Source organism: Alosa alosa, chromosome 15, assembly GCF_017589495.1.
Source record: "Alosa alosa isolate M-15738 ecotype Scorff River chromosome 15, AALO_Geno_1.1, whole genome shotgun sequence".
In the NCBI taxonomy this organism is placed as follows: Eukaryota; Metazoa; Chordata; class Actinopteri; order Clupeiformes; family Clupeidae; genus Alosa; species Alosa alosa.
Window position 1 is genome coordinate 6941051 of NC_063203.1, and position 26109 is coordinate 6967159.

A 26109-nucleotide genomic window follows, 5' to 3' on the forward strand; every position below is an offset into this window, starting at 1 on the left:
AACTACCACTCTCCCAAGGAGTCTACACTGCTGTAAGACCCTAATTAAATTTGTTCTAAGGCTTCTAAAATGGCAGATGATCCCTGTTTAGTAGATTGAGGTTTTGTTCCATCTTGTCCTGTAGCTTAGATTTAGTTCTGGGTCAATACATTCTGATCCTCAGAGCTGACATTTTCACCTGAGCCAGTTTTCACCTCTATCAAACGCTTCAAGAAGACTGAAGGGCTATCTGCTAAGGCTACTGAGAAATCAAATCAGCATCTAACATAGTAGGCTTATAACTGAGGTATTTATGAGCCATGATTAAGGCAGCAAGCTCTCTAGCACTGATATCATCTTCTTGAACAGTGGTGCTTCTTTCACACGGTCTATCCCAACAGACACACTAGTACCTGGCTGTAACTTCCTGGTTACCTCCAGTGCTGCTGAAAGTAAACGCCCACCTAAACAGCTAGACTGTGCCACACCAGTGAGTTGAAAAGACCTCATCTGAGGGGTTCCTCTTCCAGTAAAGGCCTGGTACTTCTCTTAGTTACACAGAGCTCAGATTCACACTTGAGTTTTGGAAAGACTTGAGAAACCACAGCAATAGTGTAAAACTGCTTGAAAATTCTTCTTCATGCAGAATCTCATCTAAAAAAGGATATGCTCTTAAGCAGAGTAAAATTAAATATACAATTATATACATTAAAAAAATACACCAGAAAAGATCCAGTGTGCACTAGTGTTGTAGCGTATTCGGCTGTAATATAAAAAAGTAAAAGAGGTTGAGTTTCTACATAACAAAAGGTTCTCTCTTCCGGTTGTCCATCTTCTCCTTAAGGTCACTTCTGTTTGTGTTGCCTCTAAGGCAGCCAGAGCATTTAAGTGTGTTCTCTCTTCACCCCACCAGAGGGCAGACTACCAGAGAGCAGTGCTGGTGAGAACCACCACAAAGTGTCTGTAGAAGGCAGTGGGAGGGCGAGTGTCAACCTACATGTCCAAAATAGGTGTCAAACAGTTAATAGACAGTGTGTGTAAGGATGTTCCCAGGAGTAAGGCACAAGTGGTCAAGCATATCCCCAAGTCTTTTCATCTCTACCATGGTTTCTTCTTATTTGCCTCCCTTGAGTGTCCACAGTGTAATGCCTGTTGCTGTTGATCCAGCTGGGAGATTAGGATTTCTAACCAGCCTGCCTTGGCTGAGGAGGTGGTGGCGGTGGGAGGAGGTGGTGGTGGTGGTGGTGGGGTGGTGGTGGTGGGGGGAGGCCTCAGGGTTTGGAGGCAGAGCTGGGCAGCATGGCACTGAAGATGTGGATGAGGTTGTCCAGGCCCCACATGTAGCCGTCCTCGCGGTTGCCTTCCTGCCAAGGCGTGCGGTGGTCCAGAGTGAGTGGCGGGGGCAGCGGCACGGTCTTGCCGAAGTCGATCATCCACACGCGCGCCTGCCCAGAGGCGTCATGCACAAACAGCAGGGAGCTGCCCACCACCTGCAGACACAAGAGAGGGGTCAGGCCTGTCCAGATGAAGTTAACATGAGGAGTCCACAGTATTAAAAAAGAAAAAAAAAGTTTCCTCGAACAAATGCATATATCTGTAGGAATCTTCTCCATGTTAGCACTTTAGATAACTCTTGTTTTGCTGTGTCAGCGTCAAATAAGCAGTTTACTTTACAGTTCCAATCCATATACACTTCCTCTTGAATAGCCTTTTCGAGGACAGATAGTTGAAATAAAATCTTGAGCTAGAGCTCTCCTTTAAGTGATTAACCCTTAGAACCCTAAGCTGTTTTTAGGGCATTTTCACTACCTTTATTCGTAAGGATTTATTCTGGTCATTGCAAGTGCCACACACACATATTATATATTGTTTTTTTCAGCAGAGTCTAGGCTATTCAGATCTGCCATCATTTCATGTATTGGTAATAGCATTGATTTTATTTTGATTTTTAAAGAATTAAAATACAAAAAGCGTATTATAAAAATTCTTATATTTTGACATGTATCTCACCACAGCAAGGGCAAGTGTAGGGCAGACTGTCCTGAATCAGGCAATATAATTGCCATGTTGGAGGGATACTCTGGGGCTGAGCAATTTACAGAAATATGTGGTGTGTGATTTACGGAAATAAATGCCATTTTTTATTTAGTGATGAAAAATGACCTTTCTGCCCTCCATATCTGTGACACGAACTGATCTGACCTGACTTAACCCGAGTTTGCGTGTTAGCCTGCGTGTGGCTATGGTGTAGGCACTCATAATGATTCTCAACTTATTACTGCATTGCCATGAACAAAGTAAAGGCAAAAAGGTGTTTCTTTGTTAAACAAATTGGGATGCAATGTGAGCCTTGAATTGGATGCCATGCAGGAATTTGCTAGGATCTCAAAACCGGATTATGAACATGCTTTGCCATAGAGAAACACACGATAGCGTTGGATTATAAACATGCTTTGCCACAAAAACAGACAAAAATGTGGGGTAAGTCCAGCTATATGAAGTTATTATTTTGCTGTCACTTCGTCTGTTTTATAACCCAGAAGGATGTACTTGGTATCAAATGATAGCTCTGTGTCTCCTCTCTCATCTGACATGCGTGGCATATCTATCCGATCACGGGTCCACGAGTAATTCAAACGAGAGTAATTAGTGTGCAGCATTGGCTTGTGTACATGACGTTATTATTTTGCAGTCATATCGTCTGTTTTTATAAGCCAGAAGGATCGATATACATGGTACCAGTAGATAGCCCTGTGTCTCCTCTTTCATCTGATATGCTTGCCATATCTATGCGATCCGGGTTTGAGTAATTCAAACGAGTAATGGGTGTGCCAGGTGAACGCAGAGAAGTATAGACTGTTAATATGATGCAATTTGATTTAATTTCATGATTTTTTTTTATTTTCATACTTGATCGTACAGACAAGTGTGTAGTCTCGTTGGAAAGCCCCACTTCTGCTCTGTCACGCAATAAAGGTTTCATCTCGCTGCGATGAACGGTTCCGGAGCAATGTGACAGAGAAGAAAGGGTGTGTTTTTTGACTCACTTTGCGTCAATCGGGTTCTAAGGGTTAAAGGAGAAACTACATCAGACTGATGTAGTTTACGGTAAGTTTGTGTAAATCCACAATATAAAGACTTGGTTGTTGGTCCTGGATCAATAACACTACCATGAAGTAAATCATAACAGAATGGTGACTAAAATGGGGTTGAACTCATAGGGCTTTATCTTGGTGATCTAAAGCGCAGAGCAAAGTGTATTCTTATCACGATGCAAAGCTTATTCCCATCTCCTGTTGTTAACTATGACACCACGGTGAAGTTACTTTCACTTTGCCTATGAGTTCAAATAACAGAAGAGTGCAGATCTCGCACTATCAAAATACTGATGTCTGTTTAAAGTTGCGCTGCTGTTAAAGGGAATGACAGATGTCATTTTCATTGGTTTAAAGGATGTTATGCCAAAAACACACCCCTGACTGATTAAGAAACATAAGAACTGCCTTTGCACCAAGCGCCCGACGTCTGATAACAAAACCACCCCAAATGTGGACTGGACAAACCCCTGAATGTATTTAAGCTATTTGCCAGTGATCATGCGTTTTAGATCGCCAAGTTTACAGTATAAACCAATCCAGACTTAGGAAGACTTAAGACCATCTTGGTCAACAACATAAGCTTTGTCTACATACATTGGCACATACCATTAGCTTTAAGGGTGCATGAGTCCTCTGTGCAGTGTTAAAATCTTACCTCATGGGTCCTGAAGAATTCTGACGTCTCCAACACTGAGCGCAGCTCCTCCAGTCTCTGGAGATACGTTCTCTGCAGACACCAGAGACATAGTCAATGTCTGTGCAAAACACACCTGTGCACATATACTTGTACACAAACACTCCATAACACCCCTCCTCCCCCAACATATACTTAAGAGCAGATTTTAAGATGACCCTGCAGCTTTTACAACAGGCAAATCACTACAGACACTACAGTGTATGCACCTCTGGGAAAGGGCTAAGTTAATAACTGACAAGGAACTTGTTTTGCTTTGTTTTGTTTCACAATTCCTTCAGAACAATGTGGTCTTTGTCTCTCAGAGTTGAATTCTTTCCACCTGTATTCATGCTGTGTACATTATTGTAAATCAGACTTGGTTGGGCCACTAAGACTTACCAGAATCTGCATGTTCCCATCCACAAAGTCCTCTAGAGCCTTCATCACCTGCTCTTGGTCTTTGGTCTTTTTGAAGTTGGTGTTGCACGTCCCATCTGCCTTCTGTCCCACACAAAAACACAGCAAGATTATTTTTAACCATAGCATAACCACATTAAATGTTACACTGCAGCCACAGTATAAACATACATTCTGTTACCTGGCAAGGACGGCTCTTTCAAAAAAGGTTAAATGCTCTGGTTGACTGACCATAGGTACAATAATTAAACCAACAATAATACCTATAGTATAGTTTTAGATACACACTAATTTGCAAGTGTAATGTTTCCTGCACTGAACCATGAGAAATATAAACAGAACACACCAGCCTTCAGTCTGAGCTTGTTTCAGGCCATCTCTGACAGTCTGTTATTGCATTCATGGCTAACTGCGTCAAAACTTGTGCGGAGATGGCGCAACCTCACCGAGGTTCCATTCCATCACAGATTTCAGTGAGTGATGCATGTTTGTAAGTGATAGATGACACTAACCATGCCAGTGTGAATAGAAGGTCAGTGTTGGCCCTGGAGGAATTCAGCATGCGCCGATCATTTACATATATTCATTTACCCAGGAATGCTATCCTAACGCCCAGACAGAAGGATAATATCTGGGTTAGCACACACACACGAGAGGACTTGGCAAAGTCAAGACAGCTTTGCTATGGCTTTCCAGTGCTGTTTTCCATATCAAAGTCAATGTTTTTAGAGTCATAATTTCTGGAACCTAAATGATTCATTTATCCAGGAATGCTATCCTCACACAGAGACAGAAGGCTAATTCCTGGGTCAGCAAATGCAAGAGAGCATGAGAGGTTTTGGCAAAGTCAAGACAGCTTTCCAGTGTTGTGTTCCATATCAAAGTCATTTTTTAGAGTCATAAGGGTCATATTCTAGAGTCATTAGGGTCATGTTCTCAGACAACAGATATGACATGTGGAAACCTTTCAGGGTTTTTTTTTTTAAGGATTTTTCAGTGAAGAGCCTTTCCAAATGAAGTACGTAACTGATAAAAAGGGTATTTCAGGGCCAGCAGAACTACGAGTGCAGCTGTGAAAAGCCGAGGAGTGCCAAAGCAAGATTTTAAGAATCTTTCGAAGACGTTAACTCTACCATGTGAATCATCATCCTTGGCAACAAGGGGAAATCAACAGTTTGTCTTGATTGGTAAAGCCCAACAGAATCCTTCATTCCATTTTCTCTGGGAGTAGTTAAGCCATAACTTTCTCAGAATAGTACTTCTTGTAAGAGGAGTGAACAGACCCCCAGCGTGACTGCGGAGGGTTGCGGAGATGGAAACGTGGCCCACCTTGATGCCCTCGATGCGGAAGCCGAGGGTAGCCGTGGAGCTCAGCGTCTCCCTCCACTGCATGTAGCGTGGCTTGAGCACGGCCTGCTGGGAGTGCTCCTCCTCGCTGGGGGCGCATGGGTCCACCGCCACCATCTTCTCATACATGTCCTTCCTAAGCCGCGGCCGCTCGCGCGCCTTCACCAGCTCCTCCTCCAGGTACGTGCTGCAGGAGGGGGGGGAAGACAGATATATATACATAACCTATATGTATTGGGACACTTAAAACCACTTAAAATCACTGAATTCATGTGTTCCATTCAGCCACCTAGCACCCAGTCGTGCAATCTGCAATCACAAACATTTGAGAAAGAACAGGTTGTTCTGAAGAGCTCAGTGAGTTCAAGTGTGGTACTGTCATAGAGTGCACAAAGATATGGTCTGGAAGAACTTGAATAGCCGTCAACACCTATGGTTATTTTATGAAAAAAGCATAATAAGAACTATGCAAATTAATAATAGAAATGAATAATAGTTACATAGATAAATTAGATGCTTCAAATACAGACTATAAAAATACTACAAAATGTTTGTGGTGACACAATAGTAAAAACAGCAGCATCCACTGACGCTGTAAGCACAAGACCTGAGGCTATCTGAAGTCAGACACCAGCTTAACGCCAGCATCTTGGCCGGCAGGAATTTAGCTGTGCCACTGTCTGATAACGTCCACATAATAAACAAACGTAAATTCAATCGATGGAAATGACCCGTTAGATCTGGGCAGCAGTGGATAAGTAAAACAGTCAAAGAGAATCTCATTTGCCTATATTTCCATTTATAGGCTTGATTATGCTGACAAGGATTTAACATTAACTAAGCTGAAACAGCAGGAACAGGTCATAACAAGCACTCAGCCACCAATCAATTTTACAATACAACCCCAGATTGCATGGAAAACTCTACTCTACATCCGGTATATCATTTCTATTCTGTTCTTCCTATCAGATTAGCTATTTCACCTTTGTTCTGAGGTATACTCTATTCAAAGCACCTCCAAAGCACACAGTTTGTTGACCACAGACCACTAGTTGTAGTTGTAATTCTCTCTGCCTCTCCCATCCTATGTTCTACTCTCTCTATAAAACATCCTATTGGTTCTTCAGGCCCAGGACTCACCGGCTGCCCATCTTGCAGTCCATGATGGAGGGCGAGTCGAAGTCGGCTAGCAGGTCATCCATCAGGTTGTAGTCCTGCTCATCCTGCTGCACCACCCCGTAGTAGCCGGGTACGAACGGCCGCAGTACATCCCCCATCAGCTCCTGCAGACACAGCTGCTCGCACTCACAGTACTTCTTCAGCAGCTTCCCATACTCCCCTGCCTGGAAACTACCTGAGAGAGAGAGAGAGAGAGAGAGAGAGAGAGAGAGAGAAAAGAGAAGAGAAGAAAAGAGAAGATAAGATAAGAGAAGAGAAGAGAAGAGAGAGATGGAGAGAGATTATGCTATGCTATTTTTGTGGCTGTTTACACACAAAATTCCCCTCTCACTCACAACTTTGCCATGTTTTTTTTACTGGTGAATACTCTTCTCTGGTGACTGGTTCAGTATATTGATGTGCAAATGTGACAAGATGGCTTATTTCCATGTGAACCGGTGCAAGAGTGTGAAAGAGGGGGGGGGGGGGGGTGCAAATGGCCAGACTGCACAACTGCTGAAGAGGACAACAGCGTACTGAGGGATAATAATGGTGCCTTCTGACTGGTTGCCTTAGCATTGTACAATTTGAAAAGATTCATGCGGAAACTAAACACTGGACAAAAAGGTTATGGATATTCTGTCAAACCAACCTCACCACCTCAAAAGACAAACTCCCAATGATCTAAATTTCAGCAGCCTTATCAGTTCACCAGTCATCCGTTTAAACATTGCTCAATGTGAAGAGCAAAACCAGAGATGGTTTTAATTTGGTCACACTTTGTAGGCAAAGTGGCTCTGTTCTGATAAAGGGTTATGTTCACATTGCTCAAATAAGAACTGAAGATTTGCAAGCTGAACTTAGTTTGAGTTCACATTGCGTCCAGTGGTTCACTGCACATGCACCATAAATGAGGAAAATACTTCATTTTAGCTCTGTGAGCCAGTGAGAAACCAGTGAAGGCTGTGAGGATGAGCTATTTTGACAGGAAGTGTATCTAAGCAGTCAGGAAATGAGAACAGGAAGCTAAAGGGGTCTTTGGTCTTACCTTAAGAAAGGGAGACAGACAGCAGGGATTAAAGTGAAAAAAAATTGTTTGACTGAACTTTTTTCAGGCCATAATTCATATGTTGTTCATATCTACCTATAAAAATAGCACCCCTTTTTCGCGACTTATTGTTTTTTAATGTACAAAAAGATGCAAACAGCAAAGTAAAGGGAGTATTCGGCTTATTCACACGGCAACCATTGTTTAAACCAAAACGAGGCTGCAGGGTACACTTACTACACAATTAATGCCACCTACAGGTGAATGCATAGAACATAACAATCCTATGGTTTGTGTACCCTGTAGCCTCGTTTTAGCCGCCAATGGCCACCATGTGAATAAGTCGAATTGAGAGTGTTCTTGATTGAGATTGAGTTTTCCTGATGAATAAAACAATATTTCAGTACCATCCCTGACCATTGCTGACTAGCCATTGCTGTTCTTTTCTACTGCAGCAATATTGTAGAAAGGCTTTAACTTACACTCTTATTTAATTACTTCAGGCCAAAAGTGGCCTTTAAAGGGGAGATTTTTTTAAAGGGGAGATTTTTTTTCTTGTTAATATGCCTATAAAATCAAGTTGGCAAGACTTCCAATTTCCTCATTAAAGTAATGAATCAGAACATTCGCATTTAATGAAAACATGTTAATTTTGAGTTTTACAGACAACTCAGTATTCCAATGAGCAGCAATACTGTGTGTACTGTGCTCATGCAGGAAGTCTGCGCATTTGATAACAATCTGGAGAGGGTGCTTGTCTTCAGCAACAGATTGTATAAGGTTGACAAGAGGTTGCGATATGGTGAGGGACAGGTCGTGTTGCGCTATGAAAGAACATGCATAGCCTACTTTCTGAGCGCAGAAACGGTCAGCCATAGATAAACGTAGCCTACCTCTGTCGTGGTGGCTAGTTGCACCAGGTAGGGAAGATGTCCTGAAGTGCACGAACATTAACCTTGGTGGTCTTCTGATTGGTGGCGTGCTAAAAACGTTTTCCTATTGCATCCATAAACAATTTTCTTGCAGCAAACCGCCTAAAAGCAAACCTCTGGCACTTTAATTTCTTTACACCGTGGCTTGCTAGTTCTCCCCCGTTTCCAACAGCCGCCCATCTCCATTTATTTTTCCAACTTATAACACCTGTGCCTTCCTTTAGCAACAACGCATCCATGACAGTTAGTGGCCTTGCCAAATAGACGCACACAAATCATGACGCTAATATGCGAGGTTCTGGTAGGCCTACTGGTTATGGTTTTGTGCTATAAATTAATAATATTTTATAGCTTAGTTTTAAGTTTACTATTTTAATTGCATGGTTATTTTTTGTCAACATACACTTACAACCTACTGTCGTTAAAAGTGAGGCTTAAGCAGTCCTCTAGTCGCTTTGGTTAAAAAGCGTCAGCCAAATGTAATGTAATGTAATGTAATGTAAAAGCAAAATAGGCTACTATGGGTCACAAACACGACTGACCCCCTTACTCAACAGTTCGCGATGATGACAATATTATTATTATTTTATGTTAACTCTCAGTCAAAACCTTCCGTTGCAAATTGTGAAAAACATTGTTGTAGCCTACATGTCATAACAGACGGGATAATAAATTGCATAGGCTACGGTTTATATTGCGTCGCTTTACACAGTTGCATTGTTGCATTGATTAAAAACTGTTCAAGTCATAGGTGACACCCAAAATGAATGACCTCCCCTGACAAGAGTTCGCGATAGTAAGAAATTGTCTACATTGATGCACGGAAAGAACACAGCCTACGATTCTTCTCCGAATTCGCACATAAAGCTCACAATGTATCATATCCAAAAAAGTTAAACGGATTGGCCAACCGATCGATCATCAGCTGTCTCGATTGTGTCACTATAATCCAACTTTTAGACCTTTAGTCCTCCAGACGTGTTCTTTTTTTTTTTTAAGCAAACGCCCCAGGCCAATGAGACAAGCGTGTAGCTACAACATAAACAAAGCGAAACTCATGGCTGACGTATCTTCTTGAGCGGTCACTGACTGAGACACAGAAAGTTCTCAATAACACTATACACGGGTTTCCCGTTTACCAACAAAACTAGATGCGCACGCAGCCTTGAGGCAGAAGACGCTTGGTGGTCGTCCACAACGTTATAAACTTAACCTAAATAGTCGGCTGCTGTAAGCTACAATCGGATTTTTTTTTGTATACCCCTGTTGTCTCAATGATAATAACATCTCATTTCAGACTATATTTCAAAGTTTGAAGTTCATTTGGATTATTAATATAACATCGTATGTCATTTTTGGCGAAGACATGCATTCCTTTAGGGATATTGAACATATTTAACATTCTCTAACCATCGTGATTTCGAATTGGTGCAGTTTTCAGCACAAAAACTCATTTTATTCTTTTGCTCCTTTGCATTGCTCTATGCTGTTCTATGGTGCTTTCTGCCTCTTGGTTGCGCACGCATGTTTTCGTGACGTTCCATAGAAATCCATGTATTAGCCTAGGTCTTTAAACATTTACCATCACACACATTAATTCATCGGACCTAATATTTGTAGTTTTCTCATCGGATCTGCATCGATCTCAAATATGGCATTTCTAAAATCAAATTGACGGAAATCCGTCGTACGACGGAGAACTTTAATCCTTGCAGACATGGAGGTGTGAATTTCTAATCATGCCTGTGTGGTGTGGTGTGTGTGTGTGTGTGTGTAAGAATGAGAGACAGAAGAAGAAAGAGAGAGAAGAAAGACAGAAGAGGATAAAAAGGAGCACAGATGGACAATGGGAAACGGGTTTACCTGCATGTCCAGTGAGCTGTACCCAGGGATAGCGCTTCTTGAAGGACACCACAAATGGCGACCAGTGGACCATCGTCTTCAGCTTCCTCCACGACTTTGTCTGCATGGCGAAAACATGACAAGAGAATAAAACAACGGGACAGAAATCCAAGTCCACACCTTTGGACTTTAAATAAACTCTCAGCACATGGGGCACAAAGAGCAACCCGCGCTGTAATGGATTAAACATTATCCTGGCGGCCACACCTCAGTCTGGTCGGATCAACAGCCGCACGTCTGAAATCACAAAAGGCCCACAAGGTAGCTCTGCTGCCTCGCGCTCTCTTTCTTTCTCTTTTTCCCCTCTCTCTGTCTCCTTCTCTCTCTCTCTCTCTCTGTCAGGATCTTTATTGATCAGAGGGCATGGAACGCCAGGCTGGATGAGGCGGAGATAAGATTAACACGATTTTCCAAACAGACGAGTCATCTGTATACAGAGTGGCCACTGTGTTTGTCGTGCTTTTCCCAGGCCTCAGGGCTGTGCGAGTGTGAGCGTGTGTGTATGTGTCTGTGTGTGTGTGTGTGTGTGGGGGTGTGTGTGTGTGTGTGTGTGTGTGTGTGTGTGTGTGTGGGGTGTATGTGTCTTTTTGTGTGTGTGTGGGGGCAGCGGTATATGTGGGGGTGTGGTCGGAGGTGGTAGTGAAAACAGGGTAGAGGGAGTGTGGAGAGGGTGGGTGGGGGGAGGTCGAAGTGTGTGCGTAATTTGTGTGAAGAGGCTGGGTGTGTGTAGGAGGTTGGGGGAGCAAAAACAATGTCCAGGGAACAAACAGAGAACAAGGTCACCCCCGTCACTGCCTGGGGGTTCTGACGTAAACACAACACACAACAGGTCCTGATTACACACCAAAGTAATTGATAAGGTCACCTGGATGTGTTGGTTTCACATCACATACTATCTGATGCAAGAGAGAAAGAGTGGTCTTGTTTTACCAGATTAAGTCTTTGAGCACAGCAACCCACTCCTTTTCAAATAGATTGAATTATCCAACCACAACCTACACCTGCCTGTTGTGAATGACCCGTTATTGACTGTGTGTGTGTGTGTGTGTGTGTGTGTGTGTGTTAGAAACAGATGGTGAAGGAGGCAAAGGGGGGGCAGTCTTTTTTTTTTCAGTAGGGCAGATATTGCTTTAGGACATAAGCACGGCCCTGCAAAGATAAAAAAAAATTGGGTGATCCCAGTGCGTGTATGTGTGTATGTGTATGTGTGTATGTGTGTGTGTGTATGTGTGTGTGTGTGTGTGTGTGTGTGTGTGTGTGTGTGTATGTGTGTGTGTGTGTGTGTGTGTGTGTGTGTGTGTGTGTGTGTGTGTGTGTGTGTGTGTGTGTATGTGTGTGTGTGTGTGTGTGTGTGTGTGTGTGTGTGTGTGTGTGTAAATGTGAAAGGGGGAGAGGAATACGTGAAGAGACAAAAAGGAGGGAGAAAACAAGAACTCTTCTCATCTGCTTCTCTAGGCGAGATCTGAAAGAATTGTGAATAAGCTTTATAGTCTACTGTATTTCTCCTGTCCTTGTCCTATGCAAGCATCCTTTGTTTATCCTTGAATTCAATGAAAGCCTGTCTTTTGCCTGTCTATAGCCTTTTGCCTATCACCAGGTGTGAAATGTTAATGTTTGTAGAACAGCATGTGTCCAGGCCTCTGAATGACTTCCCAGGAAATGGGGTAGTTTTAATTAAAAGACAAAGAAGCTGGCCAAAAGGCCACATCCCCCACACACCACACCTTTACCTTGCATATTCATACTAATAGGTCACTCCTTCTCTTTGTGTGTAACTTAAATTTGGTAGACTGTTTCTGTATAGTCAGAGAAGTCAGAGAATACTGAGAATCTGGTGAAATCCAGGATGGGGTGAAACAAACATGTACTTCTCTCCCTTGAGGGCCACTGGCCCCTCATTGAAAAGAATAAAGCCTGGATCCTGATCTTGCATCGTCCTGATTGAGTCTCTAAGAGAAATATGGTAGTAAAAATATACTATCAGATCACAATACATCACATCACGGTACAACACAATGTAGCTCTCCATGCACTGCCCAAAACCTCCTGTTACACCACCCACGGTCACCGTTTCTCCACCTACTTTAACTGCTGTAACTAGGGTCACTGTAATACCCGGGTACAAAAAGCACTACACCTGCCACAGACACCAACATCTCAACCTAGAACTCTCAAGACTTTTTTTCAGTTAATTATACCCTGTACAGTTCTGTAGAATACATACATTACAGTTGTCTGTGCACACAGCATACAAAGCTGGTGGACCAATCTTTTGTCCAGAGGCATGAGCATGTTGTGTGTGAAGTGAAGTCTCCGCTGGATGGGTGACTATTTAGAGTAGCTGGGGCATCTGGCTGTGGCAACATCCGCCCCCGTGGCTAGCTAAAAACCGTCACCACATATACCAACAGCCCTTTGACAGTCATCACATCCTACCCAACAAACCACCACAAACGCCTAGACATTGTTTCTTCAAACGTTTAAATATTCAAAACAACATCATGCCATTTTTTCCCTTCATTTTAAGGCTTGTTTTTGTGGGCAGCTATTTTTTAAACAACATCCTTGAATTGATTTTGATGGTGATCATATTAAGACACAAACGTGACATCCAGGCTGACATCCAGGCAAGTCTGCAGGCTTGTTAGCGTGCTAGTTTTGCATGTTCTATAACGCAATGCATAGCTCATTTATAACAAAGAAATGATTGTAGATAGGAAGAGACTAACTGAGACAACAAGATGTTTCACTACCAAGTTCCCTTCATCTGACATTTTTACATTTTTAGGCCTGTCGTGGAGTGAACATAGAGATCTCCAGATTCCACATCTGGTGGTCAACTGTCCCCTACCCTTTAAGAATGGCAGGAATGTCTGGCTTTCGTCATAGTGACGGCAGACTGACTTTTAAACTGCAGGCACCAGTTCTACCATATTCATTCAGGTCTGCCTGCAGTCAAAGGTCACCCTGCTAGTGATTATGCCATTGCTCTCGCTCTCATGCTCTGCAAAGATCTCCGGCATGAATTTTCAGTGAGCGTGAGCATGTGCCTGTAGTCTGGGATGAATGATGGCCAGTACTGTCCAGAAGTCTCATCTAATGGACGACTGGTAGTTATGCCATCTCACTGGCTGAACAACGTATGCCTTAATTTATATGATTCACACTGAGAGAGAGAGAGAGAGAGAGAGAGAGAGAAAGAAAGAAAGAAAGAAAGAAAGAAAGAAAGAAAGAAAGAAAGAAAGAAAGAAAGAAAGAAAGAAAGAAAGAAAGAAAGAAAGAAAGAAAGAAATTAACTGTAAGAGATTTTAGCCAGATGGTGGGAACAGAAACAATTTGGAAACTTACAAGCTGACTAATACTCAACAAGCCATGACTTATTTGTAGCTTATTTGTGTGCTGGGTGTGCGGTTAGTGGCACAGGCTTGGTCTGACATGGACAGCACATGGAGGGCCAGCGGGTGAGGTTGGCTGCCCTCACACTCTTTTAGCATGACCACTGGCCTATATGCCACGAAAGGCTGTTTCAGCCTGCATATTTATTTCCAGTGGAGCGTCAGCAATGGCATTTACAGTCATATTCTGCTCCTTTTATGTAGTCTGGAAGCCAGCCAGAATTTAACCCCCGCCCACAAAATGTGAGGTTGGGAAATTGAGTATGGCTACATCAGGCTACTCCGATCTTGTTTATGCCCAACAGTTCAACTCTTTATTCAACTTCAAAACACACGCATAAATCCTTCAGCATTTTAACATGCTCATTCACTAGGTTTATTACACGGCTCTTCAGAGTGCTGCAGAAAGTTCCATTCACATGAATGGGCCTTCCCAACGTTCGGGCCTAATAATCTACATAAATCACCGGCAAAGTATAGACCCTTTCAACAATAAAAACAAAAACAATGCTTGAACGTTCTATTTGGGCCCCAACCTACTTCCTCTGCATTAAGATAACATATGGAATGTTAAAAAGGAAGTCTTGTGGGGCCAACTATGATGCTGATAATGGAACTCTCTTGAAAGGGTCCATATAATCACCTGCCCTCCACAAGACGTCCGTTCGCTTCGGTTCGCTTATTGCAATGGAATTTCATTGAAAGGGAAAGTAAGCTAGTAAGACGTTGCCACGCAACACCTGAAACTGTCAAGTTCTATCTGTGTGGCGAACTATTTATTTTGTCAGCGGAAGACACAAACGCGGTAGCAAAATCATTTTTTAAAGACCCATTGAGTTAGGTTTCTTTTCTCGTTTTGACAAGTAGCCGTGTAATAAGCGGGATAATGTATTGTCCGCATGTACATTATCCCTTACATAACACTCAACTGTGTCCATATAAACAAGCACGCTAAAACAATGCAGGTAATGGTCACTCGGAAATGGTTGCTGGCTGAAAAGCCTTCCAGGAAGTGCATTGCATATAGGCAATGTTGGCACGCGGAAAGTAGGCAGTAGCTTTCAAAGCACTGTATTCCAGCAGCCATAATCAAGTAAGCTGTACACCTGCCCAGTTTATTCACATCGGTGCTATACAGGTTTAGGGCGGCTGTTGAAATATTTTCTGCTGAGGAGCAGCAGTTCAGGACTCCAGTGCATCTCCTCTGGAAGTGTCCTGATATGCGGCTTTGGCCAGTAGTACAATATTGTACTGTACACTCACATCGTTTCCACCCATTTGTGCAGAGGGCTAAATGCAGCAGATGTTATAAAGTATGCCAGTGCCAAGATCAACCCACATAATTGTCCTTCTACTGTGAAATTGGAAAACAGCGTGTTATTCTATTCCTTCAACATCAACAACAAAATGACCAATAAGGATCACTAAAGGTCTGAAAATCTGATGAGCACAGAACACGCTCATCAAAGCTGCAATTCACAGAGAAACCCTTTTAAGTGCGGACCTTCCAGTTGTTCTAGTGTTTACGCCATGAACTTCTCAAAGTTACACTGTGAGCCAGCCCCTTCGGAGACCTGAGAACAGAGACCTGTTCCTTATATTTGTCACTTTGACAATTATAATAGTCAAATACAAATAGCTTTGGCTGCATAACGCAACTACATAACTCCTGCCCATCCCATCACTCTCCCTTTGCTTTTACAGTGGCCGGTCTCCTTATCTAGCTTTCCTCCCTCAGCCACAGCACCACAGCACGCTTTCACACATACGCACTCGCACATTTGTGCACTGGCAAAAATAGACTGACACACTTACAGCTCATATGCAGAGTCTCAAATTGTTCTTTCCTGATGCATAAATAAAAACAATGACATTGATGATACGCCTAGATGACTAGCTGCTGAGCTCTTGCCAAAGCCAAGTGTGTAAAGGAAGATACAGGAAATTGTCAAATTCAGTTTCAGTTTTAGGGGACTGAAGATTTCCTATTCATAATATAATGGCACAGTTACCCTCTTATCACCACAAAGCTCTAACTGAAACTAATGCAAAAGTAATGTCATACACATTTATCACCAGTTCACACAGCCTGAACACTTGACTATACTCTAGAAACTGTTAAACAAATAGGCTACACTCTGTTGTTGCGACTTCAAACTTTCTTGTCTGCCCTGGGCTTGCCTTACCTCCCTCCCTCCCTCATTCCCTCCCTCCCTACCTACCTACACACCTCTGTGACCCATAATTATGCCCTTCCTCATTCTACCCCATTTCTGAGAAATTCCTTGGGGCGAATACAGGCCTACTACACCAAACCGGGGGAGGGTAAACCAGTCGAACAACTATTGGATCTTCAAGTAAAATAGAGACTGGAAAGGAGGGAGGGAGAGAGATGAAGAGAGAAAACTCTGGGTGTGGGTGTGTTACAGTACAATAGAGTCTATTAAACATCTACAGTTCAAGAGTAACAAATTAGATCAAAGAATGTTAAGTAGAATATAGGCTACATTAAAAACAATTTACATTTGAATGCACCTTTCTATTTAAAAGGAAGAGAATGGCAATGAAAATAAATAAGCCCAAGACAGTCTTTCCACATCACAACAGTCTTTTGTGATCAGGTCTTGAGGGGTTTAGAAACAAGTCTATCCCGATAGGGGCTGCTATCGAAAGTGATGGCTAGTTTCTGGCTGGCATGTGGAAGGCCACCTCTCAGGGTTGTTTACACCAAAAATCTCTCTCTCTCTCTCTCTCTCTCTGAGAAACCCTCTTAAGTGTGGATCTTCCAGTTATTTTAGTGTGAACAGAGAGCTCTGTTCTTTCTTTTATTGGAACAACTTTTATAATGTAGGCTAGTGATTGTGACAAAACATTGTGAGTTGTAAGGTTTAACTTTGTAGGGATCTACAAGATGCACAATCACATTAGAACATATTAGTGCATGCATGCCATGACTGTTCTATCGCATTACTTCTATTTGCAATATGCTATTGATATACTGGCATCAAATACCAATAATTTTACTAATTGTACAATTATCTCATTCACCAATTCACATATTTGCAAAAACACCAAAATGTCTCTAGAAACACTAAAATATGCAAAATAATTTCTTGTGAGGGGTATACTTTTTGTGCCTTCTAAAAATATTTTTAGATTTTTAAGAGGCCCTAAGCTCAATGTATGCACTTTGTACACTGTATCAGTGCAGTAAATAAATATATATTTTCATATTTTTGCCATTTTCTTCTTCTACATTCAGACAGATAGAGTGATGCATTGTAAACTAAATCGCTGAATTGTTACATTACCCTTAATGTGGACAAAGTATCATGACAGTATCGATTCATGAGTTACTCCGATTCCCACTCGTACTGTCAAGTGTCAAGAGAAGCTTAAGGTTGACAGTCTGTTTTTGTACTCGTGCATGTCAGTGTAAGAGAGAGTAAGAGTGAGAGAGGAGAAAAAAAAAGAGAAGCAACTCCATATATGGAAACAATGTTGCATAGCAACGGAACCGCCTTCAGCCCAATTTTCCATTACACACTGTCGACCGTGACAGAGATGCCATCAGTATGTGCGTAGGTATTTGTGCAAGTTTTTACATTTGTGTGTGTGTGTGTGTGTACTGTATGTCAGAGAGAGCCTGTGCTTGTTTTCATCTCTAAAGCGTACGATTCTCTAAAGCGTATATGCAAGCCTGTATGGTTCTATTCCCTGAGGTGTAAGCATGTTACGTAGCTAGCTCATATGCGGTTCCCTGGACAAATACCACTACCACTAGCAAGTGCAGTGGAAGTTGCCGAGGACTTCCTCCATGTTTGATTCAAAGGCTAGTCTAAATAGCCTAACAGACACTGACACATCAGAAAAGAATGCTAGGAAAAAACAAAGCACATGCCAATACCAAATATACAGAAGCAAAGATAACAAAAGGCTTTAGAAGAAGACAGAAAAAAAAACACAGGAATAAGAGAGAGAGAGAGAGAGATACACAAGCTGTTTACAGGAACATCAACACCAACCAGTCTTTCCTCAGAGTCAGCCAGGACACTGAGGCAGAACTTCCTCACACTCATTTTCTCCAGATTGATTCATAGTGACTCAGGCACTGAAGGCAAACAGTCGGTCAACCGTCAGCCCTCAGACATGCCTCCCTCTCTTTCTTCCAATCCCCACTCCCACCAGCTACACCCCACCACAGCAAACCTTCACACTGGGAAGGGAAACAGAGAGTAAAATGCCCTGAGAATCTGACAGACAAACATAAAGAAATCAATGAGCACACTTCCCGACAAGTGTCTATATGCAATAGCCTAGTAATCAGAAAAGTACTCCTTTGAAGAGCACCGTCACACCAACCTGACCCTCGATTGCCTGTTCCTGGAGTAACACACCCAGTTCAGGATGACAGCAAAGCTAGTTTATGGCCAGGATCATCACATTAAAATTACACCTCATTTAGATGTACCAAACATCCCATAAAACAGAAACATAGTCTCATACATACATGTTAATGGCCCACTAATAAAACCATGTTATCAGTAGGGTTGTTATGTCCCCAGTCTGATTCATCAAGGCAGAAAGATAAGAGGATCTCAAGGAGATTTCAGCATGAGACTCTTGGGAAACCAATTTTCAGGATGAGAAAGCGTCCAGCGGAGAGGAAGCCCTCGTTCTCGGCTCGGTGCTCTCATGAGCTTTACTCTGGCTACGTGGATAGGCTGTGACCCAATTGCAAACTATTGTGACATTAATCACTGACTTTTTTTTTTTTTTTTTAATGAGGCATCAGACAAGCACCGGACAGACAGTTTTGGCTGGAAGAGATGTAGGAACATTTTCAATTTAGAGATCCGTCTCAAAAGAAAAATTCATTTGACTGCACGATATACAAATACAAATACCCAAGAGGTCAACCTGTACAAGTGACGACAGCTTCTGAAGAATATGGTAGATGTCTGATTCCATTTAGAACAGGAGCATACAGTTTTATCAACACAATAATAATGAGTAATGACTAAGCTTAGGCCCAAACTTTTAAAAGTTTGCACATCATTGACATTACACTCTCCTAAACGATAACACTTGCTGTGCAGTCTTTTGCTAAGTATGACATCAGTTAAAATATTTATGACTGTGCCAGAGGTTAGGAAGTAGCCTGATGTTTCTATGATTGCTGTTCAAGAAATTTTCCATAAAATGTTTAATTATGACTATTAGTCTATATCCAAGCCAGAGTGTTATTCCTCCTTTCGTATGCAACAGCGGAAATGTTGGGCCATTATGTGTGGATGGCTATCAACAGCCTGTTAGACCCCAATGATTAATATTGCCCAGTTATAGTTAGTGTTACTCAGAGCTGCTATTAAATGCTCTCGAGTAACCTTTGAGAGTAACCCCACATAGACTAGAAAAAAAAAAAAAAAAAAAAAAAAAAAACACTCGAAACACACTTTACTGCCACAGTTCACTCAAAGAACAAGATGCACTAGGCCTACTGAGTGAAAATATAACTTCAAAATTATGACAATATATGGTCTGGACTGCTCACTTCATCATTTGTACAATAGGCCTAGAACTACAGTGTTTTAAGCTATGTAGTTGATGACTCGGGCTCCACTCATCATGAGAATTTAGTAGGCCTACATCAGCAGACAAAGGCATTACCACAGGCTTACAGATATATGAATAACACCTTCCACAAAAGAAGGCTACAGGGGAGGGGAACAACATTTGACTTAGGAAAACGTAATACTTACTCCTGTAACATCGTCTGGGCTGCCCAACATGTTGTATGAACTTGGAGAGAGACTGTTCGGTTCGAGGTCACTGCCAGTGAGGTCGTCCTCGGATTCCTCAAAAGATGAAGCAGAAGACAGGCACGTAGAGGAAGAACTTGAGAGTTTTCGGAGAGACAGTGATGGGACAGGGGAGCCTCCACATCCACTGTCCGAGCAGGGTGACTCCTCATCTGGATGTTGATCAAGAGATTCTCTGCCGACTCCTATGTCACTAGTTTGTGGTCCAGGACCAGGACTTGGGGTGATGACAAGTCGAGGAATGGTTCCTGGGTAACTGACTGACGAACTACTCTGAATAGGACATTCTAGCGAGTCTTGAGAACGAGAACATTCCTGGTTGCGGCTCTCCGTAGGCCTTATACAACTGGTGTTTCGTTCGCTCAGACACGTCGATTTGGGAGAAGTCACGTTCGTGTTCGGAGTTTTTGTCATTTTAGTACTTACAAGAGGAAAGCTGTTATCAGCATAAGAATTAATAGGGTCTTCTAGTAGTAAAGTCAAATCTGACGAGGGCTGCTTCTCATTTGTCGCTGTAAACGGGACTGATCTGACCGGTAACGCGACATCCGACTGGGTCCTGCTCTTAGCTGCACCTCTTTCAAAGTTCTCTCCAAACTTTTTTTCCATGGTCCAGCGTGAGACATTCCAATCATTGTCCTTTCCCGTTGTTTTTGAATTGACACATTGAAAGTGTAAGGGGTCAGAGCAAGCGAGCCCGTTAAACGATGTGCCAGAACCGGGCGCATCTAAGTTTTTTTCAGCTCGTGTGGTTAGAGCCGACTCTCCAATAATCCGAGTGAGCACATTATTGCCGGATGGGCTTTCGTCGGCGTCGATTCCCTGACCAGCCTGGTAGTTTCGTAAGAGTTGCTTTAAAGTTACTTCCAAAGCCCTGCCGCTAAATAACGTCACGTTCGGTTCTGAGTTTGGTCGATTATGTGAAAGACTCGACGACTTACTTTTTCTGTCCCTGTCAAACCAGTACCCTCCTTGCTCCAGGTCTAAACTCCGCCGTGTTCGCATTCGATCTGCTGCGGAACGTGCTGAGCAGCTTTTCTCTTCGCTCGATTCGAACACTCTCAATAAAGAATGCGACTGACCCATTCAGCATACCGTACTTCTAGGTCCGCGTGCTGTTGGCTATAGGTGGAGTCAGAGCAAAGATTGTTAAGGCGGAGCTCCGCCTTAACAATCTTTGGTCAGAGCCCGTGGAGTTATGAATGCATTTTCTTGTTTTTTCACGACGTCACGACACGCACTCGACGTTAAAAAGAACACGTAAATTTAGGGAGGGACTACTCGTGTCTCTTGCTGCTTCTCTAGGTAACAATTGCCTATGTGAAAAGTAGCCTAAATTAAAGCCAATTTGACGCACTCTTTCCCTTACGAAAAATAGCTATTGGGTAGGCTATTACAATAACATTTCTATAGTAGGCTAGGCCTACGACTGGCCTAGTTCATTTTGGTAGCCTATAATATTTAGCATATGTGATGTGCTATCCTTACCCTATAACAGTCGGATTCCAATTATCTAACCTAGCCTATTTCATATTTTTGTCGTCGCTAAATAAGATTCATAGTTCTTTTTTGTAAGTGATATGCTAGGCTACTAATCAAACAGAACCTACATTTACGTGTGCAAACATCTTAAAAAGGCTTTCTTGTCCAATATCCAATATTTTAGGGTTGCTTTTGTGTCAGCCAGTTTTGGAACAACATAAGTAATTGAGTGTTTGAGCTAGGCTTAAGTTTTATTTTATTTTGGCTTTTGCTTTTAAATGTATACCCACAATATCAAAGCATGGGCCTATATGATTAAAAAAGAAACGAAAAAGAAGAAAGAAATATGGTCATGAAAGATACACGCCTATTTGCTGCCCCCCAGTGTTGAGACACTGTAACACTGTAGCCTAGGACTGCCAAACCATAAACAATCAGTAACCTACCTACTCTACTGTGAAGTAAAACATAGACTGCCCAACGCAGGCATATTCACCAAGAACACTGATGAGTTTGACTAGATAGGCCTATATCAAAATGAGTCATGGTGATAGGGCAGAATTACCATATAATTTAGCCCTACAGTATCCTGTGCTGTTGACACTATTGCTGATTTAGCAAACATTTATTTTATGCAGTTTTATGTTCACATTCCTGACATTGTGTTTATTATATTGATTTAATTCTGCCATCTTATTAGACTTTATACTGTAGTAACCTCTCAGATACTAAACTTGAAAAACAGGAAGCATAGGGGAACATTAAGCTAAGCTATGCTAATAGGAAGGGTTATTCAGACTTGTGATTCATGAAGACGCAAACTCAATGCATTGCAAACTCAAAAAACAAATGCAAAAGCCAAAATCCCACCACTTTTCCAAACATATGCCTACGGATTTGTTTTTATCCAAAGTGTTTTAGCACCATTGATAAATTATCCAGTCCATGGCATGAAAGGTTTAAGGCAGGGATGTCAAACTCAGTCATTTTTCTCAGTCAACTTCATTTTTGTTTTATTTGTGGCCCGCGAGGTCATTATTCAATCTGTAGCCTATTAGAAGTGGCCCGCCGCGTAGTTTATACAGCGCATCCATATCTGAGCTGGCCCGACAGTATTCTCTTCAGCGCATCCGCGTTAGAGCTGGCCTAGCATTCTATTCAGCGCATGAGCGCAGCCCAGGGCAACGCAGCCCATCAAGTTGCTACATACTGTACATATAGTGTATCATACACCGATAACACTTCAAATCCCAAAATGCGTTGCATCGTTAATGCCGCCTTTTCTGTTCATAAACAAACCATGCAACCAGACAAACTATCAACGAAAATGGCGAAGCGAAAGATTGATAATCGGAGCTTTCAAGATAGGTGGGAAAACGATTATATGTTCATATTATTCAAGGACAAATCCGTTTGCTTGGCATGTGGATTCACCGTAGCTGTCACTAAAGAGTACAACATAAAACAGCACTACGAAACTAAACATGAAGACAAATACAAAGATCTGGATGCGAAGCTTAAGCTACAGAAAGTGGGAGAATTGAAAGCAAGCGCAGCCAAGCCAAGTCACAAAGTGATGCTGCTGTAAAAGCGAGTTTTACTGTTGCACAGGATATCGGCCATTCTCAGAGGGAGAGTTTGTTAACTGTTAATAGTTACAATTACAATTTTGATAATTTGTTAAATGTTATTTACATTTTTATAGTTCACCTGCAAAAAATAGGCCAATATATTTTTTCTATTCAGATATTCAATATATTTTTTCTATTAGGCTATATTCAGAAATGCCTGCATTCTATTTTTTCTTGTGTGTATACAGTTTTAATTCAATAAAAACGTCGGTTATTCAATAAATGTTGAGCTTGGCCCGCGACATACTCCCAGTTCTTAATTTTGGCCCCCTGTGAATTTGAGTTTGACACCCCTGGTTTAAGGGGAGTTGGTCTAACCCAGTGGTCCCCAAACTTTTTCTTCCGAGGGCCAGCTCACTATGCCTGGCTCCAAGAGAGGGTCAGAGACTCGGAGTAGTTCTATATCAGTAACCATAAATAGCTTAGTGCTGTGAACAACAGCAGTCTACCTTAGTTGAATATTCTATTACATTTAATCATAGGCTATTGCAATTTAATACCATTGTTAGCTGTGTTTATATTGTCACCATGCCATATCAGTGTAAAATTAAATAATACTAATAAAAAAACGTTTGCATTCCCAAAAGTCTTAGCAGGGAGTCCCAAAAGTATATTTTATTAAAAATGTGTGAACTCTGAATTCTGTGTCTTTGCATACACAGCTCAAGTTGTGAATATCCTACAAATAATTTAAAGTCTGACTTGAATAGAAGTTAGTTCGTTATTAACAATTAATTGATAAACTTTTTAAATACTTTGAGCACTGATGCAGTCAGCATAGGCCTCTCACATTGTTTGCAGGTAGCCTACATTTCATTCCGTTTTCGATGGCAAACGCAAAACAGCGCCAAAACAACCACCGGTGGACAAAAAGAGTATTACATGTGTACTGTTTGACTCGCCATAAAGAATAAATGGGGGAAATTGCGGATCAGGTTTTAGTTTGACGATGTTGTACTCCCGTGCGGGCCGGGTGCTATATACTACGGACATGTCTTGGGGGCACCCAAAATGAGGTGGCGGACCCGGCCCGCGGGCCGTAGTTTGGGGACCACTGGTCTAACCATTTTACCTGTCTATGTCTATTGCTCACTGTAAAAAATAATAAGTAATGGTTACTTGAAAAAAGGGTGGAAACTCGTTGCCTTAAATAAGTTAAGTAAACAAAACTTTTCTCTTCCAAGTTATGTTTACTTGATGTCTACAAGTAATGCTTACTTAGAAGAAGTTATCCTTACTTAAGACTTTAAAGTTCTGGTTACTTACTTCCAACTAGTAAAGTTTACTTCATGCCCTCGAGTAAAGCTTACTTGAAACGAAGTTGTATTTACTACTGTTAAATGAGTTACCCTTACTTTGAGTTGTAAAGGGTACTTTATGTTGGACAGTAAAGTTTACTTGCAGAATATACACAAATAGTTGGCACTATTAGATTAGATAACTTTATTGTCATTTTGCAGAGTACAAGTACAAAGACAACAAAATGCAGTTTGCATCTAACTAGAAGTGAAAAAAAGCAGAAAAATGCAATGTGATATACAAAGACAGGTGGTGCATAGACAGGATAAGAAATATGCGTGTGTAAACAGTAGTATACAGTTGGTTTTACAGAAGGTGGTTTAGAGTAATATAAATTATATATAAATATGTGCAATGTATTAGCAGAATAAATATGGATATTCGGTATGAACCATATAGACATATATGTACAGTATACAGCTATGTGCAGTGTGGTAACAGTACTGTAGTGCAGAAACAGTAACATTATAACAGTAGTAAGAATACGTGTGTATGTGCAGGATGAATAGTATGAAGAGCAGTAGAAAATGCCATGTATAAGTGTAATTACAGTATGTACATTTGTAAATAAATAGAACACTATGGGTGGGATAGGGCAATTGTCATGGGGGTGGGTGTCCCCGTCCAAGGTTTCCATGGTCATGGTGGACACCTCAACAGGCACAGGCAAGAGGCATCGGTGGGGGGGGCTTAGTTGGTTGGTTGTCACCGGGATGCAGAGCTAGAGTTCAGTAGGGTGACAGCCGCAGGGAAGAAGCTTCCTCTGAACCTGCTGGTTTGGGTGCAGGGAGACCTGTAACGCCTCCCAGAGGGGAGTGGGGTGAACAGTCTGTGGTTGAGGTGAGAACAGTCTTTGATGATGCTGCGCTACCACGCAAGCATCACTTGCCCTGGATGGCCTTGATGGAGGGGAGTGAGGAACCGGTGATCGTTGGCCAGTTTTCACCACCCTCTGCAGTTTTTTTCGGTCATTATTCTGGTGTAACCTCCATGTTTCAATCAGTAGTGTTTGAGCAACTGACCTCTGACTTCACATCCAAACAAGCACAACTTACATGTCCAGTTCATTGCTCTGCATTTTCAGTTTTCCAACTGCAAAAAGAAAAAGAGGGCAAAATTATTATCAATATGCATCTATTGGCCATGTTTAACTAAAACAGCTGATTAAGTTTCACATTAAATGTTAAATTAAATTATTTCTCCAGAGACCTAATTAATACTGTTAAGCTAAAAATATTATGATTTGGCAACTTAATTTTTCTCTATTGCTTCAGGCCTAGTACATTTATCACAATAGAATTTAAAATGTCAATCATACGTTGGAATTATATGACGCCATTTTGCACCTCAATAACGGCACATTCGTTCAAATTCCACACACTGCAACCTAAGTCCTCTTGCTAAATCACAACGAAAGATTTTAGATAAAAGACCATGGCTTTCTCAGTAAGTAAGGTTATGAGTCCAATTATCCTAATTGTTTTATCAATACAGTAGGAATATCGACGTAAACCATACACAGTTTAATCTGTACACGTTTTGAATCAACTTAGCATGCTAGCAAGCGTTTCTCATGAGAAATGGCTAACGTTAGAACTAAACTTCATTAAGAGAGCTCATGAAGACAACTGCTATTGGCAAATTTATACAGCCTAGTTCTAGACCCCAGGCGCCACCACTTCCTCATAACCGATAACAAAAATATCAAAGGGCTTGAATACCTAGAATATTTGTTTTCTGCTCTGCATGGTCTGAGGCAGTGTTAACTTCGCATTGCTGCTATCAGTTAGCTGCAAACTGTTAGCAGCTAAGCATATATATCGCCACTTAGCAAGTTGAACTTAACATTACCCCAGCTGTTAATGAAACCGAATGTACAGTTTTGCACAAATGCTGTTAGTTCAACCTATACTGTAAACATTT

The 26109-nt window shown here is 41.8% G+C and overlaps 1 protein-coding gene across 2 annotated transcripts; it reads right to left on the bottom strand.

The window, feature by feature from the left end:
- Nucleotides 1-1065: 1065 nt before the first annotated feature.
- Nucleotides 1066-20889, bottom strand: itpkcb (inositol-trisphosphate 3-kinase Cb). 2 transcript variants are annotated; one of them, XM_048265059.1, is made up of 7 exons: nucleotides 19715-20889; nucleotides 10519-10618; nucleotides 6658-6871; nucleotides 5500-5704; nucleotides 4153-4254; nucleotides 3733-3804; nucleotides 1066-1469 (listed from the first exon to the last, which is right to left on the bottom strand). In XM_048265059.1, exons 1-7 carry the CDS (start codon nucleotides 20858-20860, stop codon nucleotides 1251-1253), a joined length of 2058 nt encoding a protein of 685 aa, XP_048121016.1. In that variant the 5' UTR covers nucleotides 20861-20889; the 3' UTR covers nucleotides 1066-1250. The 2 variants fall into 2 exon arrangements, with proteins under 2 accessions (XP_048121016.1, XP_048121017.1); XM_048265060.1 differs by lacking the exon at nucleotides 19715-20889 and adding an exon at nucleotides 10765-11036.
- Between the last annotated feature and the right edge of the window lie 5220 nt (nucleotides 20890-26109).

Bases quoted from the DNA above. Each gene is read 5' to 3' on its own strand.
- itpkcb (XM_048265059.1), bottom strand. From the start codon at position 20,860: ATGGGTCAGTCGCATTCTTTATTGAGAGTGTTCGAATCGAGCGAAGAG. The intron at 6,872-10,518 runs GTAAACCCGTTT...TCTCTCTCTCAG, and splicing joins ACAGCTCACTGGACATGCAG to GTAGTTTCCAGGCAGGGGAG. The intron at 5,705-6,657 runs GTGAGTCCTGGG...CCCCTCCTGCAG, and splicing joins GACTGCAAGATGGGCAGCCG to CACGTACCTGGAGGAGGAGC.